The 22,560-nt window shown below is 44.7% G+C and overlaps 1 protein-coding gene across 2 annotated transcripts in view; it reads right to left on the bottom strand.

Moving 5' to 3' along the window:
• The window catches only part of GSK3B (glycogen synthase kinase 3 beta), a 155,338-nt gene extending 143,549 nt beyond the window's left edge, over positions 1 to 11,789 (bottom strand). The window contains exon 1 of one of the 2 annotated variants that reach the window (XM_064465752.1): positions 10,435 to 11,789. In XM_064465752.1, coding sequence (XP_064321822.1) covers positions 10,435 to 10,522 — 88 coding nt within the window. In that variant the 5' untranslated portion in view covers positions 10,523 to 11,789. The remainder of the gene's footprint in view (positions 1 to 10,434) is intronic. The other variant, XM_064465759.1, reaches the window with a different exon arrangement.
• Positions 11,790 to 22,560: the final 10,771 nt, after the last annotated feature.

The following is a 22,560-nucleotide window of genomic DNA, read 5'->3' as shown; positions in this document are numbered from 1 at the left end:
GTGGGATAGGATATTACCAAGTCACAGAATGTATCATGTGAAGTCAAATGAGAAACAGTTCGCTATTTCTGACAAAACAATTATTGTTCAAGTATTAAAACATTACTCCCAAGTTTGGTCTGCAGAAGTGCAATTAGTCAACCCAGATTTGGCAGAACATTTTAAAGCAGTCTGTAAAGGCTTTAAAGCATAAGTTCTAAGGCAAAGCTTTCACACATGGTCTAGGTTTAAATTCCAGATCTCAGAAACATAGATAATCTCCTCCCCTCCATATCATATTTCTGACAATGCATGTGTGTGTGTTGCCCTCTACACTCACAAATACACATAAAAAGTAACAGAGTAAAAGGAGCTGCTAGAGGACAATTTATCATGATTTGTTCTCATCTGGAATCTACTGATTTTGACCCAGTCTGCCAGGAACCCCTTCCTGATTCTAGCTGCTCTTCAGAAAGACAAAATAAACAAAAAACACCCACCCAAAACAATGCCCCCAGTGTCCAAATAAACTAAAAAGCATACGCAGCTACTACACGTTTCAAGGTAACTCTACAAGAAATTTATATTTTGTAATTATGCCACCAGGTAAGAATGAAAATTAGGCTTTCACCAGATATTTTGAAATGCGGCAGTGTCACTGCCTCAATATATTTCTGAAGTATCATAATTATGAGAAGTTATGGACATAGCATTAATATCTCTGCACTACTCCCTTTTAGAGCTGGCCCACTATAATCAAGATTTACAGTTAATCATGAACTGCTCAAGCATTACCAGTGAAAAAAAATAATCTAGCATATTACAAAAAATCCACAGGCTACTGCATAAAGCCAAAGCATTGACACCACACAGAAAACGTCGTTTACTGCCTCAAGAATATCTATACCTGCCTGCCAAATCCCGCAGGCACTTCAGATGTGCCTCCTGGGAAAACAGCCGCCACTCTTTTGCTGTCACAGATCCCACAAATGCCCTTGCCAGCTTTCATGGACACTGAAAGCCAGTAACTCCAGATGAAGAGAAGCTTCGGTCCATTGAGGTTAAGCATATCATGAAGCAGAAGAGACTTGCAGATTTGGTAGCACTCATTACTCTATGAAGATCTTCTATTAAGCCAACTACATTTCTAAAACACACTCCAACTGAATGACGTTCAGAGAATTCACTGGTGAACTTTATTACTCAGACGCGTAAAGAGTCCAACAAACATACTCAACTGCCATCCCCATGTCACTTGCATAATAAAAATCTATACACAACCCCAAACTAACTCACGCCTGCTGCACTGATCAAAGAAGAGCAAGCTCAAAGTTGAGCTCAACCTAAAAAGCCAGTACCTTCCCTTCTGGGAGCTGCAGTAAAAGCTCTGCCACTAACAAATATCATCAATAGTTCAGGCCCAAAATTTCTGGAATAGTAAAGTTCTCCCATTCTGCACAAACCTCATGGTTTTGTCTCTAGTACATTCACTAGTTGATCCACTAGAAAACAAAAGCAGACAAACAGTAAAAACCACCTAGCTTTCCATGGGCCTTTAAAGCATTTCCCCAAGACTCAAATCAACTCTGCAGTCCGTTGTGGTTACTAAAACATGTAATCCAAAATGAACAACTTTTGTAAACCTATGTCAAAGTCTCTAAAACTGAAAATTGATTAGTAAGGTTTCTCTATTCTCCAAGGAACACAGGAAAAAAACCATTAACTTGCAACTACTACATTGCATTACACTATACATACCCATAGTTCCCAAGCCAATCATGACTAAGATTGCAAGATTAGAAGTGAAACGGTCAACAGATATGATCTTCACCAGGACATTATTTTTTGCTTCTTTAGGTTTCAATTGAGCAATTGTATATATAAAGAAAAACCATTCTAGAAGCCTTACATCTAACCCACCTGCAAAAAATATGCCTTGCCAGAAAGCTTTTATCCTCTCAGTAAGGCACAAAACATTCTTTCTGATGCTGATACTCAACCTCCCACAAATGTGGAGAAATTCATTTATGGCTATGGACTCCATTCACAGGGATACAGATCCATGCCAAATGATTCATGTTTATTTGGCCAACAACCAAATATTCTGTTTATTTAGGCTGATGAATTTGTGTCCCCTTCCTCCCTCAAGGAAACCCACTCATACAGGTCAATTCATTGTGGGCTTGTTTTTTTTAGGGTTTTTTTTTTGTTTTGGTTGGTTTTTTTTTTAACAAATACTTAAATGAAGCACATGAGAGGTGGAATACAAGTAATAACATAGGTTCTATGTAACTGCTTGCAACAGGGTGTGAATCAAGAAAACCACACAGATTGGTGCTAGCAAATGCAACTAAATAGTTTTTCCTCTTTATAGACTGCAAGAGAAATCATATTCTTCCTTGCAGCAACAGCCACATTTTAGTTTATCTTTCTGCAAAACATATTCTTGGCCTGTCTGAAAATTAAACAATTGCCTGCATTCCTGGCAAAAGATACTTCTTTGAACTACAGGGCTTGTAGCCGACAAGAATTATATTCCTACTAAAAAAGTCAAAACAGACAATGTTTTACAGTTGTGGCTGTAAGAAGTCTGCCTTGGTTGGAAAAATTCAGCTGCTGCTTCCCTTCTGGTTGTAACTTCAGAGCCAACACCCAATTTCCCTCCTTCTAAGTGCTCTGATCCAAAAGCCTGTGGCAACTTTTGCCACTACACTCAAAACACTTCATGCATGCACAGCAGCACAGTATTCCTGAGTCCCATATACCCTCTACAGCGTTACTTAGCCAGTGGTATCAATCAGGAATATCTTCCCTTTCTCTTCTGATCAGCAGGTCTCTTACTGTGATCATCTACTGTCAGGCACTTGAACTACTCGCACATTTCTTCAATTCTGTCCAACTGCCTGAAGAGACATGTCAAGCAATGTAACTACACCACTACACATTCCTGTGATACATTATGTTTAAGAGACACTTTCCAGACTCAGAAATAAAATCAACAGAAGCTACCTAAACAAAGGAAAAATACTAGCAGTTTGCTCTAAATAATTCAACTCAACCTTATCATAATACTAGCATAAGTGTCATCATTACTTTCAACATCACTACGTTGGTCATTACAACCTACAAAGCAAAAGACACTTGGCCCTATTTAGACCTATTATAAAGTTACAAAGCTAAGGTTTTCTTAGCTGTAAAGTCATACAAGCAAGATAAAGTGTATTTCCTATGGCAGGCACCAAGACTCTCTGCAACCCCAGAGCGTTATTCCTTCAGCTAAATGGACTCCACATTACTGATGCAGAAACCTTGCAAATCATCAAGCAATTAATCACATGGAAGATACGTGGCAACTCGCTTTCACCCAGTTAGTATCAACTCAATAGTCAAGTGCATGTGCACGAAGCACTGGTATTGATACTAAGTTAACAGGCCCTCAGCTGATGAGGCTAAGCCAGAAAATACTGGAACCGCTGCTAAGGAGAAGTGGCAACACTCCTGGCAAGGACAGGTGCCATTCCTTCGGAAGGAGCTGTTGCTGTATGGCTTTCATTCAAAAAAAAGCCCTCAGTGCTTGACATTGACAAGCTATCTTACCACCTTCCTTTCTTCCATTATAAGACAGACTAGGTGAGAACACAAATTGCCTTAAATGCTTAGATCTACTTCCCGTCTGCAATAGATGAAAGTACAGAATGAACTGCTTTGCTTTATTTCCTTTGCTGAACAACAGACATGTCAACTATGGAAAGAGCACCTAATGAAAAGACTCTTTGATAGCAACAATCGTACAAGAAAAATCACTGTCCACTTCTTTTAGAGGCACATCAGTATGACTCCTATAGGCATCCACGTTTTTGACAATTCTCAGAGGGCAATATAGAAGTGCTTTCAGTAAGGTCTCCAACATGGATATCTGTTGAAATCACCTCATTTCATCTCTCCTACTGTACAAACAGAACATCACGCAGCAGCACTGTTAGTGGTTATAGGACTGAGTCAAACATGCGCTGTCTCATGGACTACACCTAGACAACTGACACTCTCTCTACAGCATGGTAGCCAGTATCAATGCAGGCAGGAGGGATGCTGAAGATTTGGTGAAAGCAGTTCCGCTTGTAGCAGTTACCCAAATCTAGTTTGCAAAAGGTGCAGGTAGAGCTTCATTTCAGGCTTCTGTTCAACGAGATACAGCATTACTGCCGAGGAATGCCTTGTCTGAGCATGACTATGATGATGTAGCCATTTCTCACAGAGGTGTATCTTGCTACCACATCTCACGCCTTTCTCACCTTAAGACCAGATGGCTGCAATGCATACGATATATGGCTACACATTAAATCAATTCAAAAATATAAAGCGGCAGAGACCATCATGCCTCTAATCTTATGTCTTCCCCAAAGGCAGTATGCAGCACTTCCACAACAACCTCTGAGATGAGAAGTGCCAAGGGGGTTCCTGGTTTTACACCTAAAAAGAGGTGGTCTGACCTATACAGAACTCTATTGGTTTGAGCCTTCATGGCTGAGGGAGCATCTTTTCTTACCATGCTGTAAAAGCTGTAATTAGCATTTATTTCCAACACACATAAACAGAAGTGCATCTATTTGCGTGGCTGACTGAAGAAAGTGCTGACAAGACAAAATTGTGAATTTTGTATGGACTTGGGTCAAAGAAAAATGAGAACTGTTTCGTGAGACATTTAAAATTTCAATAAGCTCCTTGTCATAGCTGCTTGACTTTAAGGCTTTTGTTCATCTTTCAAGGCTGCACTGGGCCGATGCTCACTGAATTTAGAAAGCTGCCAAGTAACTCCACCAGCCACAGAGATTCTGCAGGTGACAGCCACTTTAGCACTTCCCGCACTAGCTATGGGTGATTAAAAATCCTCAGAGTAAAGTTAATTTTTTTTAACAAAAGCAAAAGGGAGAGAACTCCAGAAAAATGTTCAAGTCTTGAGTATATAGAAATTTCTGGAAACTCCAAAGGTAACAGACCATCCAATTTAAAATGGGACTCACCAGGTCATTCAAAACAAAAAGACTCCAACAGCTTGAACCAAGAGGCTGCAAGTGTTCTCCAACCACCTTGCACATCATTAGCCATGTGTTCAAATAACTAAGTGGTTTAGCATTAATTCATTTCAGAAAATGCTAGAGTTGGTCACAGCAGGAAGCTTTAACTGCAGGCTTTTTGCAGACACAGACACCTTATAGGCTTTCAGAATCTTCTTCATATCACTCATCCATCCAGTTCAAGAAAGAACATGGGGTGAGGGAACAGCAACAGCCAATATCCCACAGATTTGTATCATTATGAAGACCTAGATGAATAAAGTGGACACCAATATTGGAAAAATCCTTTATGTTCTAATTCTAATGTATTATATCTTCAAGTGCTATTTTAGATAGAAGAACTCTTGGGGCAGTAGAGGGAAACCCTCCAGCCCGTGGGGTGATCTTTGACAACATACACCAAAGAACTACTTCTATTCTTATCCCCCAAGAAAAAGATCAGAGTACATAAACCACCACTGCTTTGTGACACCTACAAGGTCCTATCAAATTAATGGATAAGTGATGCAACAACTTCCAGAGCCAGAATGCATACAGACAAGGAACATAGTCCATAAGCCATATGGGTTTCCACAGCTGTGTAGATGGTTAAAATATTGCTAAGAAATACGAAAGGTGAATCAAGTGATAATACAACTGAGGATCACCTCCAGAAAGCAGCATAGGGAAATGTGCAGAACAGTGATGGAATGAGAAGAAAAGGTTCAGGATAAACCCTAATATGTCTTACAAGAAAAAAACCCAACCAAACCACCAAGCCACAGGAAAAAAAAGATGTGGGGGGTACAGCAGAATAATCAAATTCTCATTTGACAGGCCTCACTTTTTTATTAGTTATTTTTCTGCTCAACTACCCCTAATGTCATGCATAAACAGAAAACACCTTGGCAGCATTAGAATTAAATACAGCAGACAGCTATTTTATCCCTTTTCAGACTGCAAGACACGACTTCAGGGCACTATAGCATGAGACACTTTTCACTGTAGCACACGTGGTCATTAGCTGACCCCGCTAGTGCAATTTTTTCAAGCTCAGGCACAAGGAGAGCTGTTCACCCAGCAGCAGTCAGAAAGCTGGACAGGGCTAGGATCAGCGACAGCCAGACACATAACACTCAGCAGGCTTCTGGAAGGGAGTGATCTTCCTCTCTCCAGCAAGGAGAGCAGGATGGGCGGCTTCTAGTTTCAGAAACCAATTAGGCAGAAACTGCTATCAAAGCAATAGAGAGGGCCCTACCCTAACTGGGTTGAGAAACAGAAGGTGGCATTATCTCAGCTGTTTTGCCAGTTTCAACAGCCCCACTCATTCCTTCTCACTGAAGCTGCCCAGGGTGCTCTTTTCCAAGGCTCTTCCTACACACCTACATGGACATCACACAGTATTAAACTAAACTGTCACCTAGATGCCTCATGCTACCTAAAAAGCAGTCACTTTTACGTCCTGGCTTGTGGAGTCGCTACCAACAAAACAACTGCCTCCCAGCCTTTATTTCTTCATGAGCCACTTTTTTAAAGAGTCGTTACACTAACGGAAGATGCATGACACTTAAATGCCAGCATTTAAGTGCGAACAGTACACAGCAATGTAGATTTACCAAGCCACTGTGCTTTTAGGACATCATACAGTACAAAAACCCAGTGAATATAAGAAGAGAAGGGAAGAGAAGAAAAACTTCAACAAAAACCAAGTTTGGCGCCACTGTAACATTCTTCCAGAGAGTCCAAAATTAATTATGACAAGATTGTCCTTTAGATTTTGCAACCAAGAGTATGTGTACAACATGAGAATTAGCTAAAGCAAATAAAATTGCCTTCCTCACCCTCCAAGTTAACAAATTCTGCATAACCAATTACAGAGCCATGACACACATATGGAGCAAAAAACTCTTCACGGCAAGCATTAGCCATGACATTATTTTCTGCAGACCAGCAAGATAATTGGCTATGGTTACAATAAGTACTGCTGTCTACAAGGATTCAGTGTTACTTGAAACACTTATTTTCCAGAAGCTCAAGGAAGAAAAAAAAGAAATAATCAATTCCATAGTCATTAGATGAAAATTCTCAAACTGCAAACTTCAAGACTTCTATTTTTATACAGATATTTTTGGTCATGTGTTGCATGACTATCCTTTATATTTCAGGATTATTTTTGTCCCATTTGGGAAACAATGTACATCTGGACTCAATGCAAGAACAACTAGGTGAAGAACAAAAGAAAGCTTCAAGCTCATACCTCTTATACTAAAACCAGGAGGTTGTAGTATCAGCAACGGGAAAACTGGAAGCTCAGCTCCCTCCTGTTGAGGGACAGGCTCAACACAAGGAACAGATGCACATTTTTGCGCAGGGAAAGCCTACAAACCCAGCAATATAGACCCACTCAAACAAAAGCCTACTTAAGAATTACTTCAATTTAGAAATCCATTTGGTGGGGTGGAAACAATGGTGGAGTGATTTCAAAACCACCCAAATATAAACAGAAAAATCAAAAAAATAGTTAGATTTCAGAAGGTACTCTTGATGCTGGTATGGCTTGAAAGAGATACACAAAGGCCACAGGGTTCCTACTCTTGCAGGGATGTTAAAACCCTTGTAACATCTACCACAGAGCAATGACAGCAGAATGCATGGAATGTCATCTTTCCCAAAAACCGGAGGAGAAGCCGTGGTTGGTAATCTCCCATTCTTTCATTCACGGCTCAGGCCTTCTTACCAACTTCTGAGAACAAAGTCTTATAAATTACACCTAATAAATTACACAGGAGAGAGATGAAAAATCCTTGCTCACTCTTTCTCCCCCATATACCCTGGGGAAAAGAGCAATCACTGTACAGTTCTAGTACTGCTCCTCTCGGGTAACACAAGGGTCAGTGAGGCCTCCTCCAACTACTTATCAATCCTTTCCTCATTGCTTGGATCTGTCCATTCTAGATAACCGTTACCGTGCTCAGCAAGGAGTGGCAATAGCTGCAGACACACCACAGCAAGAGTGACTTCATCATTTAATTTCACTGCTACTCCAGGCTTACAAAAAAATAAGCAAAAAGGTCAACATCAAACAAGTCAGGTTCTGTTCCCTAACGACTTGGAAAAGACCTGCACCAAGACAGAGGTACTAAAGATGTCCAAGAGACTCGGAAGATACCAAGCCATCAATTTCTGCCTACCTCACAGGGACTCTTTTGTCTCCATTGCATTCTGAGCCCTTTTCAGTGAAAGCTAAGTATCAGTCTGTAAATATACCGCAAAATGGAAAAGCCCAGCAAACTCTCTGTTCATGACAAGTAATTTTTTTTCTAAGCCCTCAACACTGGTAACAGCTAGCTCCCTATACCATGCCATAAGATGCTACCATAACTCATGAGAGCCAGAAAAATATAACCCTTTTTGACACCCAGGAATTTTTCTCCCTTACAAAGCAAAATAAAAAGTTAACTTCCTGGACTGTCTTACATGGATGAATTAACTGAAAATATAAACTGCATTTCCCACAGAGTCCTTGCCTGTGGTTCTCTTGCTTTGTTCTGACATTTTTTGCCAGACAGCAGAAGGACCAGGAGCACATGACTAGAGCGACTGTGGGGGTTATCACAAGTGTGTGTGCTTTATGCTACGGCCTTTGTTTCCCCCTCGGTGTTATACACTTGGGAATGAATCGTATTTGCAAACTTGTTAGTCTGCATCAGTTAGCACCCTCTTCACAGGCAAGCATCTGTTTAGTCTTTGACCTCAAATAAATGGGAAAAGAGCATCAATGACCTTTCAAGAATTAAACTGTAGAGCTTGAGTAAGACAAATTTAGTTGCTGAGCATGACAGGCCTAGGTCTCGCTTGGTTTCAACAGCCACCTGCAGAAATACTGATCAACAAGACCTGTTCCCTATTCCACACGCGCATAAAGTAAATCAATAAATTAAAATGGAGTCACCCAGTTTTCCTCCACACAAATCAAGAATCCTTAATAAATGCTAATGCTGGACCTGATCAAACACACACTCCTATGCTGCTAATACAGGTTAACTGCACCCATGCTTTTTGAAGTGCTGCAGGCACACTGATCATGCGGATACAAGGTAGACCACAGACTCTGAGCCAAATGCTTTTTTCAAGGCTTCAACCGCAGTGGAAGACATTTCGGTGCAGAAAAATGTCAAAATTCCTGACCTGTCAAAAAGCTCACAATCTTAAGAGCTCTTTGGCGTGAAATGGCTAAAGCAATGCAATATATATGCACGCATGCACGCACAGAGCCATGTCAGGTGTGGCTGTACGCAAGTATCAAATAGATCAATTGAACACTAATGCATATCAAGCATTCCAGGTCCCATAAAGATGCCACCATGCGTTTCCACAAGGAGAAGGAAAATATCTCTCAAAACTACACTATTAATATGAATCTGAAAGAATAATTTAGTTGTTAATATGAACACACTCAAATCAGTAGTTAAATTCCCTATTATAAACATACAGACAGTCTTTAGCAACTCAGAACAGGGCCTTTTTCCATTCACCCTGTGCATTCGTTCGTATTTAATACATATTTTTCATTCACGTACTAAACCAGCTAATCCCACAAGCCAGAATATGAAGGACGGGCACATATTAAACACAACTTCCAACATGCCTGTGCAGAATAAAGCACAGGCCTCATTCTTAAAAATATTCCTCTGATCAGAAAACTGGAAAAGGCATGCCGAGCCTGAAATAGGTACTCCATAGGCTCACACGTCAAAATAACCATTTTCTTATCCCTTCTATTGAGCGTTTTACCAGAGCCTGGAGAATATTAGAGAGACACCTTTTGTAACCCCCTCTCCCTTTTTTTTTTTTTTAAACGGGCTGGACTAAAAGGTGCTCACGCCCGATCTATGGTGCATGGGAAAAAACCAAAATCTTCCAAGCTCTCTCCTTCGGAGCCAGGAGCGGTTAAAAACACATAATGAACGTGAATGTCACGGCCATACCTGCGTGCCCGCAATTCGTTTCCTCCTTTTGGGGGGGGGAGAGGTTGGAATAAAAAGGGAATACAAGCTATGAAGCTCCCAATCGGTTTCACAAAGGCGGGGTGCGGGGGGTTGGAAGGGGGTTTTTAATTAAACAGAGAGGCCGATTCCAACGCTGGCAGCGGTTGAGGCTGAGGGAGAGGACAAACCAACCGGCATTTTTGTCCAAGAGGCCCCGAGCGTGGCGGCGTGCGCCTATTCAAGGTTAATGGAGGGGGGGAAAGGGGAGAGAAAGGGAGCTGCCTCCGCCGGGGCCGGGGCCGCTGGCTCGGCCTCCCGCCTCGGCAGAGGAAGGGGAGAAGCCCCGGCAGGGCCAGACGGACAGCCAGCCACCCCACCCGCCACCCCCCCGCGCGGGGCGGCAGGATACTCACGGCTAACTTTCATGCTTCCGAAGGCCGAGGGCTGCTGCACCGGCTTGCAGCTCTCCGCGAAGGAGGTGGTCCTGGGCCGCCCGGACATGGTCTCCCGCTCCCGCTCTGCCCCGATCACCTCTCTCTTCCTGCCTTCCCGCTCCGCCTCGTCCCGGCGGCTCGGCGGGCCCGCCTGCCGCTCCCTCGCTCGCTCAGCTGGAGGAGACGGGCGGGACGCGCCACATGAAACGCCGGGCTCCCCCCTTCCCCCCCCCGGGGAAGCCCCCTCCCCTCGCGGTCTCTGTCGCGCTCTTCGCCCGCCGGCGGCGGCGGCTGCTGCTGCTGCTTCTCCTTCCTCCTCCTCCTGCCACCCGTTCCTCACACAACCATCCTTCCCGGCAGCGCCGGTGGGTCCGAGAGCCGCCTCCGCCCTGTCCGCAGCCCCGCCGGCGCCGCTCCCGCTCCTGGCCGCGAGCGAGGGGGGTTTGCTAGGCCTCGCTGCCCCCACCCTGGGCGCCAGTCACATGGGGCGGAGGCTCACGGCCCGGCTCCTCCGATCCCGCCGCCGGGTTTCTCTTTTTTCCCTCTTTTTTTTCTTCTTCTTTTTCTTCCTCCTTTTCCTCCCCCCTCCCCTCTCTTCTCCTTCCCCCTCGCCTCTGAGGGAGGCGGCAGGGAACGGGACTATTTTTTCCCCGGCGGAGGGATCTCGGGGCTCCCGGATCCGCCGACAGGAGGTGATGCAGCCTTTCGCAAGGGGATCCGGCAGGCGCGGTGGGATCCGCGGCGGGCGGAGTAGAGGTGAAGCGGCCCGGGCGGCCTCGCTCGCTCCCTCACTCAGGCTCCTCAGTGCGGCGCTGAGGCGGCGGCTCCGGCCCGGCTCCTCATTCCGCCCGCAGGGGCAGCTGGCGGCGGCTCAGGCTGGGGACGCTGCACTGCGGGCGGCGGGCGGCGGCGGCAGCGCAGGCCATGACGGCGGCGGCTCCCCGGCTCCTCCTCAGCCGGCTTCAGAGCGCTGGCGGCGCGGTTGTTGTTGTTGTCGCTGCTGCTGCTTCTCCGGGCGCCCAGGGCACGTGGGACTCGCCCGCCCACCTGGAGCCTCCTGCCGCTCCCTCCCGGCGCCGGCTGCCTCCCGCCGGGCCCCCCCTCCCCGTTCCTGCCGATCAGTCCCTTTGTCCCCGCTGCTGACTCCGCTGCGTGCCGGCCTCCTGCCGCTGCGCTCTGTGCGTGCGCCAAAGCTGCGCAGCCGCCTATGCCCGTCGCCGCCCTACGCTGCGGAATGGCCCTAAGCGCCTTCTGTGAATACCCAGCCGAAGAGCCCGACGCACTCGCTAGCCCCCCAGCCCGAGGCCCTCACGGAAACATCCGAGCCTCGTCGGGACCAATGCCGAGGTCGGTACGGAAATGCCCGTAGTGGATCGTAACCAATCACAGGCATAGCCGAGTCTCCCCGAAGCGAAAGGGAGACCCAATCGGAAAACGCTGCCGCCGCCCTAGCAGCGCGGTCGGGAAGCCAATAGGAAGGAGCCGTCTCTTCCGGCTATCGCCGGACCAACCCGAAGAGAGCCGAAGCGGGAGAGCCAATCAGAGAGCTCTGTCCCACAGCCCTGGGACGGTTTCAAGCCGCAGCCCTAGGCGGAGAACGAACGCGGGCTCCAATTGGCTGGCGGCGATGAGGCGGCCTGAAGACGCAATCCAGCTCTCCCCGACGGACCAATCCCTAAACCCGGGACCGCGGGCAGCACCCGCTCACCTTTATGACCTCACCGGGTGCGCATGCTCAGTGCAGCGCGAAGGAGGAGCCTGAGGATACAGGGCGGCGGCCGCCGCCCTGTACGTTGGGGTGGTCGTTAGCGCGCGAGGGGAGGTACCCGTCGCCCCTCAGGTACTGCCCAAAATAACGGTTTTGTGACCCAAAACGTCAAGGAGTCAGTTCCCGCGGGCCCACCTGCAATCCCTCTCAAGCTGTGAAAGACAAAAGACGTTGAACTGGCCTTTGCTACCCTATGCAATGTCATCCGTAGGCCTTTAGTGTGGTTGGTGGGAGAACTCCGCTGCTGTGGGAAAGGGATAGCGATGTGGTGAGGTGGCTTGTTAAGAAAATATGACAACAGTATGCTGGAAGTTGCAGTGGTGACATATGAAGTGATAATAAACATTTTGCAGCAATGGAGCTAGTCAATGTGCAAAGATGATCAAGACTCTTAGGAAGTTCTCCCAATTCAGCTGTTATTGGCGAGACCTTTTTATAGGAAACACCATATTTATTACAGCCACTAAAATGGCCCTCATACCCACATCTCAGTCCCACCGTGAATGGATTTTGTTTGGCCCTGGCCAGAGTCCCAGGCACTGTTCTGGAAAAGCCCGCACTTCTTCAGGGCTGTGAAGCATCCCTGGGGGCATCAGTTCCCAGCCCTGGCAAAGCAGGCGCTGGAGTAATGCTCCCTGCTGTGACCTCAGTAAAATTACTTGGCAGACCTCAGCAAAAAATTGAGCACTGCTTGCTTATGACATTAAAAAAAAGTGTTCTTGCCAGAATGGTTTATACCACAAACAAAATAACTGGGACTAGCAGAAGCACTTTTTGCCAGTGATAGAGTCAAACTGAGAGCTGCTGCTTTCTTTTCAAGGCATCAAAATATTGCCAGACTTTTTTTCCCACTTTTTTTACTTTTTCAGTCCCGTTCTGAACATCACTATGTGAGCAAACAAAGACCTGGCCAAAGGCAGCTAAAATTTATCCTTTACAAGATCTGTTTTCCAAAGCAGAAAACAAGCCCAGTCTCTCAAAATGGTCCTGTTCAGCAGTTTGCTCACCCCGGGGGTGCTTGGTTTGCTGGAAATCTTTTTTCCTGCCTGATAAAAGATGAATGGTTTTACCTACTACAAAGGACCTGGAATTGTTTAAGGTTTGATTCATCATAAGCTACCTCTGCAGCTCTGTACAGATGGAAACCTGACATTTAAGAGTGGTGTGCCCTAACAAGGACTAAAAGAGACAGCCTGAAATCACAATACTAGAGTGGTACTGCAGCCACCCCAAACCACCCTCCTGTGCTCATCGTTCCAGCCCCGCTCTAAGACACCACTCAATCAAATGTGGCTGAGACGCAGTCTCAATAAGCCACCAACCATTAAAAATGCCATTTTCTCTCCTGTTTTGGTAGAGGTGTTGACCCCAGCCACAGCTGTTTGTCAAAAATTAGGGCTACAGATTGAATTAGTTCTCTAAAGAGCGATCTAACATGAAAGACAAAGTAAACATCCAAGTAGGCAGTGTCCAGCTCTCCTCTACCAGAAATGCACCACCAGACATTCTGGTCATGAGCCTGAAATTATTTTTTTGGCCTTAAGCACCAAAATGCCAATGCAAATCACATTTTCTTGTTTTCTGACAAAGTTCTTTCCAAAGACTACATAAACAGGAGAACCGACTTAAGAGAGACAGCTGAGCTTTGTTACTTGAAAAAGTTGGCGGCCTGAAAAACAGCAGGTGGGGGAGGGTGAGCTCTTTGCTTTAGTATTTGTTGTTACTCATAACAGTAGTAAATAAAAAGCAGACCAATGCATAATATACACTGACTGTGTCTGTTTGAAAAATGTCCCTTCAAGCTTTATGGCGAGTCTGCAACCTGGTAAGACAAATGGGAAATCAACTTCATTCATTTACAGAGAACAAGGCTACCTCAGGAAAACGGCTTCGCACTTATCCTCCTGTATATGGTAAGCCCCTCCCTAAAATCACCCAGTTTCCTCTTCAGTACCATAACAATCCATATCAAACACAAAACTCTTGGTTACTGATAATTCCACTTGGGGAATGCGCACTACAAAAATCCCAGCTGCTCTGTTTCCTATTAGGCAATCCTGCCCACATTTCCAAGTAATGATTAACCAACCAGCTCTCCAAAGCCTGTCCATTCAAGTCGTAGCATCTTCCCATCCACCAGAAAACCACACGAGTGTGCTTGAAGGAGGATTATTGTTTATTTGAAGGGATAGGAAACTATAAAATATCTCCAATTTCTGTTAGTCTTTTCATAGATTCTTTCTTTAGCTACGACTACTCTCAGAAAAACCCTAAACACATGATACAGGCATCTGTTAAGCTTTCATCCTCAATTTCAAAAGTGGACTGGCAATTAAAATCATTTGGGAGAATCATGAGTGAGCTAGTTGCTTTTTTAGACTGAAAGATTCTCTTTTGACTACATTGCAAAGTTCATATTTATTTTTGGCCCCCTGGCTGATGAAATGACCTCCCTTTAGAATCTGCAAATATAAATAGAATTGACGTTTTAATGATCAGTTTTCACATGCAAGAATAATCCAGTGTCTCAGGCGTTAATATTATCCCAAATCTGGATGCAAGGGGCAGTTTTACAGCTGGTGTATTTCTGTAACATTCAAGTTCCCAGGGAGGCTGCCTGAAAATAGGAAGCATCCGACAGAAATTAGTGAAGTGTTATCTCTCTGAAATGCCATAAGGTGGCAGTGAATTGGAAAATTGGTACTATTTCTGGGTAGAACAAAGCTTTAAAGAGCTTAGTAGAAGAGGAGAGGAGGCTTTTTTTGGTTTGTTTAGGGGTTTTCATTTGCCTGTTTACACTTCATATATCACCATAAACTTAAAATCCAATCATCTTAATCAGATGCTGAATAGGTCTGCTCTAACATGCACCAGCAGACGTGTTCTGGCACAGGGAACTCCTGCTTTTTCTTTCCCCATTGCTTCCTTGTCGGGTGATCAGCAGGAATATTTTCTGTTTGCCTACCTTGCAGCTCTTACTGGGTCATTCCACCAGAAGCCACGGCGAGAGGGCTACCTCAGCTAGTCTGATAAGGATGCAATCATTCAAGGCCGTTTTGAACTCTGTTACGCTAGTGAATCAAAATGATATTAATGGCTCTACCAGTCTTGCCTCTAAATCCTTAATATTGCCAAGGGAATTATCCACGCAACAATTTAGTGAGATATCGTAATGGCTTGTCTCTTGTTTGATTGGCATGGGCAAACTCAATGGTTGTGGTTGAACTTTAACTTTTCTTTTTTTTCCAGTGGAAAATCAGATTGTAACAGTAACAAACTGCCCAGGCGTTAATGATTAGACAATAAATCCTAAAAAGTGGTTTTGATTTTTGTCCCAGAACAAAATCCAAAGGAATCTATGTTTAGAACATACCAGTTGCATTATTTTTCTGAGCAGGACAGAAGGTTTTAATCCTGAGAACCCGGCATTTTGCAATGATTTCCTGTCACAAAATATGTCATCACTGACAATTGCTTCAGAGAACAGCTGATGTTTTGCTGATCTGGGTGTGCGTGGGTGCACCTAGGCCTTGCAAGGCTCCAGGTAATTTCATCAAAGCCCATAAAGCCAAGTGGTCAGAACCATTTAATGTAACAGGAGCTATGGACAGCTTCCATTTCCTGATTTTGCAGCACAGTTGAACAAGCAGAGACACCAAATACAGGTTCATGGCAACATTGCGACACACAGAAAACATCAGTGACTCACTAAACAGGCAAATGCGTCCTTCTGTGGAAGTCCTCCCCACTGATGTTCTACATGGGTTTAAGGTTGGTCTAATCTACTGGCTCTCGAAAGAGGCATCAGGTTTCCCACTGTGCCAGGAGAACGTCTTGTTCAGTGGGACAGTTCCTCTTGCTCCAGCACTTGTCTGACCACACCTTCTTCATAAATAACCCTGGAAAACCACAGTGTCCAGAACAAAAGGAGCTCTGTCAGTCTAATGAGCCTTTCTTTGACAAGTCTTCCAGACATTTGTTTTCTGGAAAGCAAAAATCATGCCTGTTTCCTCAGGAGTTTGAAAGGATTCAAATCTAGAAAATTACTGGGCTCTTCTGTGTGTATCATCTCCCTCACATTGGATTCAGTCAAGCAGCCCAAGACTGACATCCATTTGCTTTCTATTTGTATTTTCCCGTGCTGTCAGCAGGTCTGTCTGTTTCTGAAAAGGGGATACCAAGGAGCAGATGGGTCATTCTTACAACAGGAAATTAAAATGACCCCGTTCCCCAGGGTTGACTAGGGCTGTCTGTACAGCAGTGTTGGTGGAAGGGCCCATAAAACTCCCCTGCTTACTATTTCCCTACCTCCCCAATTGACTTCTAAACTGGCTGTCGAGGAGACTTTCTAAATAAAGGGACTCAAAGCCAGCCTGATCCCTGAGGCCTTCAGTCCATTCAAGAAAATCTGGTAGGGCTGGGAAGCCTTAACTTCAGATAGGGGATTAGGACTGCTCTTTACCTGGGTCTTGGTAGACATATGGGAGAGGCATGGATAGGGGAGAAGACCCAGGCTGGGTTTCTAAACTGTCACAGTGACCTAGAAGTTGTACAGGGAGCCAAGCACAACAGCCAACAGAAGAGATTTTTCTCCACTTCCTCCTTCAGACAGCTGGGGGATGTTGCACCAGCATGATGAGGTTTACTGTGCCTTCTCACAAATACAGGAAGAGGATTTGCTAGTTCCTATTGAAATAGTTTATGGAAAGAAAGCATTGCATACAGTGCAAGGTACCGACAAAAGGAGAAAGAGCCATTGGGAATAGATGTCTGCATCACCAAAGAAGCAAAGAAAGCAGCGACATGCCTGGTAGAGCCTGCCTGAGATGCTGTCCTTGCTGCAAGGGCTCCCTGTGGACCAAAATCACCGTCCTTTGCTGCAATGAAATGCTCATCCAGCTCTTGCTGTCTCAGCTGCTTCTACCCTGACTGAAAATAACTGCATGGGTATGGGTCTCCCCAGGACAGCCAGCTCCCTGGGGGAGAAAGGGGGTGATAGTGCTTGGTGGGTTAGAGCCATTCTTGATATCTGCAAAGCAAACTGTGTGGAGTATAATACACTCATGTCTGCAGAGAGGAATGCTTGCTCTGCAATATACAACATATAGCAAAATGGTTGAACAGAGCTATGAAACCTTGGTCGTTCTACATACATCAGCCACATGAACTTGTACTGTTGTTTTATGTCTTACCTATGAACCGGGGGTCTTTATTTTGCAGCCCAGAATTAAGGGTGGTGATTCTCCTCAGAACATGGGAGAAAATACGCAGTTAATTATGAAGTGGCCAAAAATGTAACAGTATTTTCATTTTGTTCATTGAGTTTTTGCCAAGCACTCTAATTGATTTAATGATCCCTGTCCTTGGCTGCTCACTAATCACCATAGAACACTACTTCCTTCATTTTGGCTTGCAAATGGTTACTAATTGTTGCTGCATCTTGCATTGTACATCTGGTGTTGACAGCTGTCATTGCCCTGAGATGGAGAGACAGCTGTATTTAAAAGGAGTGCTCTCTCCCAAATCTCTAAAACATCTGGGAAAATGTGGCACTGAAACTGAGTTATCAAATATAAAAATCTAGCAAATACATGGACAGGCTAGAGGGTCTGCAAACATATGGCTTAAAAGTAGGCACAGAAATCAGAACAGAAACGACTCACTGCTGTGTTTCAAACACAAGTTTCCCGTTAAAAATGCCTATTTCCCCTAATTCCCTGTTGACTGCTTGACATGGCAAAATCTTTTACACTCTGCACAACAGAGCACACCTCCTAATTTGATCGGACTAACAACCCATGTTGCCTTTGCTTCAGCCTATTAGACATAATTCAAAAGCCTTTCTACAAGGCAGGATTCAGGATCAGGCAGCAAGATCTAACTGGCTGGAGATAAGAAACCAGTAACATGAAAACACCAAAAAGCCCTAGAAATCAATGGAAACAATTGCATTCCTTAAAAAAAAAAAATCTTTTCCAGAATCTCATTTCCTCCTGAACATTCTGTGACCGTGATTGTTACAAGCAACCTATTTTTTTTCTTCCCTGTTTATTTTGTGTATTTAACAGCACTGAGCATACAGTCCATTGTTTTGCTAATGGTCAGCAAAGCTTATCTCATGATCTCACCCAGCCGCTATCGCTCACATGCTGTTCTGCAAGACTTGGATGAGCGCTAGTCTCAGACCCTGCAAGAGGCTGCAAGCCAGCAGCAAGAGCAAAGCTGAACTCAACAGTCAACAATGAGTAGGCATGTAAGGACACAGAAAGGAAATGGGTGAGCTTAAACAAGGTTAGCGTGATTGGAGCTGCAGTCACCCCAAAAGACCCCTAAGAAAAGAGCCTACAAGCAGAAAAAACCTGGATTAGCAACGCCTTTTTATGAAGGAGGCATTTCAGGTCATCTGACTTATGGGAAATGCTACCTTTATTTATTTTTAATTGGACTGTATTTAAGCCATATCAAGCTGATGATGCCATTCTGAGTTCAAAGGGATGTTCTCTTTGCCTAGTAGCATGGAAGCAAGGGGACAATGCAATTAATGGGAAAGGTGACACAAAAGCAGTAGGAGGAAGTATTTTTAATTTAAGCAGTTATTGCATATGTCGGGTACTTAAAGTAGGAGGGTTTTTTCTTAGTCACTGGAAGGTGAGAGACTCCTCCGGGGGATGATTCTAGTTCTCAATTGGGGTTGCTCTTAAACTTCACCCAAAGGAGCCTCTCTTTTCTCCACACCTATGAAAGGACCCTAGAAATACCTGCCTAGTAAGGGGGCCCTGGGATAAGAAGCCTCTCATTAGGTGACAGGAAGATAGCTGTATTTCTAACTGGACTCTAAAAGTCACTGGTACAGGATATCACTGATGGGCAGAAACCTGGACAATGCTGACCACTGAAGCAGGTAGTACTAACCCCATTTTTTTTTTCATAGAAACATGCTGTTTGATATCAAATCTTATCCTCCAAGCTCAAGAGTGGTTCATCCTGACAAGAAGAAAAGCAAAGGTGGCAGGAGGTGTGCATGGATGAGCAAGGTCCTGACTAAACTCTGACATAAAAAGTAAATGTATGAAAGGTGGAAAGCAGGGGCAGGTGACCCAGGAGGAAGCTTTACTGGTAAGAGCGTCCTTCAGCAATCCCAGGCCCCTGAGCAGGGGCCCCAAAAGTGCTGAGGGAGCTGGCTAATGTCATTGCAGGGCCATTCTTTGAAAGATCGTGGCAATCAGGAGAGGTTCCTGAGACCTGGAAGAAAGCAAATGTCACTCCTATCTTCAAGAAAGGCAAGAAGGAGGATCTGGGAAACTACAGTCCAGTCAACCTCACCTCAATCCCTGGAAAAGCAACAGAGCAAGAAATCATGGAAACCATTTCCAGACACATAAAGAACAAGAAGGTGGTCGGGTGTAGTGAGCATGGACTTGCAAACGGGAAATCGGGCTTAACCAACCTGACAGCCTTCCACAGTGAGATGACTGGCTTGGTGAATGAGAGGAGAGCAGTGGTTGTCTTTTGCCTTGACTTTAATGAGGCTTTCAACACTGTCTGCCATAACACTCCTGTAGACAAGCTGACAAAGCATGGGTTAGATAAGTGGACAGTCAGGTGGATCAAAAAATGGCCAAATGGCCAGAGCCAGAGCATTGTGGTCAGCAGCACAAAGTCCAGCTAGAGGCCAGTCACTAGTGGTATATCCTGTCACTAGGTCTTATACTGTTTAACATCTTCATTAACGATCTGGATGATGGGGCAGAGTACACCTTCGGCAAATTTACAGTTTATACAAAGCTGGGAGGAGCTGATACACCAGACGGTGTGCTGCCATCCAGAGCAACCTGGACGGGCCCTGGAACTGGCCAGAGAGGAATTTCATGAAGTTCAACAAAAGGAAATGCAAAGTCCTGCACCTGGGGAGGAATAACCCCATGCAACAGTACACGCTGGGGGCTGTGCAGAGAAAGACATGAGGGGTTCTGGTGGACATAAAGCTGGCCATGAGCCAGTGGTGTACCCTCGCAGCAAAGGTGGCCAGAAATGTCCTGGGCTGCATTAGGAAAAGCATTGTCAGCAGGTCAAGGGAAGTGATCTTCACCCTCTACTCAGCCCTGGTGAAGCTACACCTGGAGTCCTGCGTTCTGGGATCCTCAGTACAAGACAGGCATGGACTTACTAGATTGAGTCCAGCAAATGGCCACAAAGATGACTAAGGGACTGGGGCATCTCTCATGTGAGGGAAGACACAGAGCTGGGACTGTTCAGCCTAGAGAAGAGAAGGCTCAGGGGGATCTCATCAATATGTATAAATACTTGGGATGGAATGAAGAGGGAGATGGGCTCTTCTCAGTGGTGCCCACTGACAGGACAAGAAGCAGTAAGCGCTATTTAAAACACATGAAATGCCACCTGAACAGAAGAAAACATGCTTTTTACTGTGGCAGTGGTCAATGATTTGAGCAGATTAGCCAGAGAGGTTATGGTGTCTCCATCTCTGGAAATATTTAAAACCTGACTGGACATGGTCCTGGGTAACCAGCTCCAGCTGCCCCTCCTTGAGCAAGGGGAGCTGGACTACATGATCTCCAGAGGTCCCTTCCACCCTCCATGATCCTGTGATGATTCTGTGATCTGCTACAGCCATTCCCAGTGTCTTATGTGCTGTCAGTTCTTACACATTTTGCTGATTTTTCCTTGAGGTAATTATAGACATTACTGGTGTAATTAATTACACTGAATGCATATACCTCTGAGGATTAGGTGGTTATGGAGAAACTTGAACTTAATAAAAGAGTCAGAGGAATTGTCCACAAACAAAATACAGGAACTGGGAATCATCATTTATGACTGTGAGGTTCTGTACATGTGCTTTCAGTGGAATAAACAAAGTGTAGGGTGATGGAGGCTGACAGCGCACACAGGGCAGGGTCAGATGAGAAGTGGGAGATGAGTGACTTATGACAAACAGTGCTGAGCACAGTGCATAAGAATTTCAGTTTTATTTCCCAGTCTATGACAACCAATGCAATATCGGCTGGGATGTTTTTGTGGTGGTGGTAAAATTAAAGCCCTAACACTGTACCAGAACAGGGCACCAAGCAGGGATACTTAAATCAAAGGCAGTATTTTCAAGCTGAGCTCCCAGAAAATGGAGAAAACACAATTAATGACCGCCTGGGAAAAGTCTGATTTAAAGACCACCCAAGAACTCTGAAGCAGAGACAGTTCTGCAGGGCAGCAGTCCGTAAGCTGAACCATGACATGAGCCTGTCCTTCCTCCAGCTGTGTTCCCAGTCTCCTCCACAGCATGGTCCTGGTATATTTTATGCACTGAGGCAGGATCCCATTAAGAAGTAGTATGCAATCATGTCATTAATGTCTGTCTTGCAAGAGAAGATTAGAGAAACATTTGTCAAGAACAGTCTAGGAATAATTGGTCCTGCTTTGAGGCAACGAGAGGGACTGCAGTCCCCAGATGGCTCCTTGAGGTCCCTTCCAGGCCTGTTTTCCACAAAGTCATACATGCCAAAATTAAGCCAAATTAAGTTTGCACAAATTTTTTTAATTCCAGCCTTCCTTAATTTCTGAATGCTTGATTTCAGAACCTTTTTTGGATCCTGGTTGGTTTCTTTCAAAGCCAACTCAACATAGCAAAGATACCATGATACGCACATCCACAAGGTTCATCAACAACTTTGTAACAGATTCTTCTCTCTATCCTCATCCTAGTTTCCCTATAGAAGCTAGAGTTCCAATTTGCATGGCATGAGGCAGATGATGTGTCTCAGACAAAAAAGTAACAGATGTGCTTGAAATGGGGAAAAATGCATTTTTGTTAACCTTGTTCTTGGAAATTACCTAAATCACTTCCATTTTAACTTTCCAGAACACTCAGCATGAAAAGTTTGGTGTAATGTGTAAGCTTTAAGAAAATGACAAGCGAGTCCAAGATATTTTTATGGGAAATGCTGTGTAGCCTTAATATGCAGGGTATATTATGCATCCCTACGCATAGGGATGTTAACTGTTAGATAATGCAATCATAAAGTATTTCACTTTCTTTCACTTTTGTTTTTCTCCTTTCCAGTCTCACCAATTATCAATATCTGCTAATTGCTGCTTACCGGGGGCCTCTAACATTTTACTCTTCATTGGAGACCTTTTTGCCACAGGACAAACTCTTCATTATCTTGAACATCCCCTGAATTAATTGATTCCATTGGTTACTGCCGAGTCATTAAAATAGTGGTACTAAACTGGGGACTTATGTTGTAAGTAGTGTTAAAGGCACAATCTGGTTGAGCAGCTGAATTAGTCTGAGCAACATCCTTGCCAGCACAGTGTCA

Source organism: Phalacrocorax carbo, chromosome 1, assembly GCF_963921805.1.
Source record: "Phalacrocorax carbo chromosome 1, bPhaCar2.1, whole genome shotgun sequence".
Taxonomy (NCBI): domain Eukaryota; kingdom Metazoa; phylum Chordata; class Aves; order Suliformes; family Phalacrocoracidae; genus Phalacrocorax; species Phalacrocorax carbo.
The sequence above is the reverse complement of the archived record's forward strand: the minus strand, read 5'-3'. Positions and strand labels throughout refer to the sequence as shown.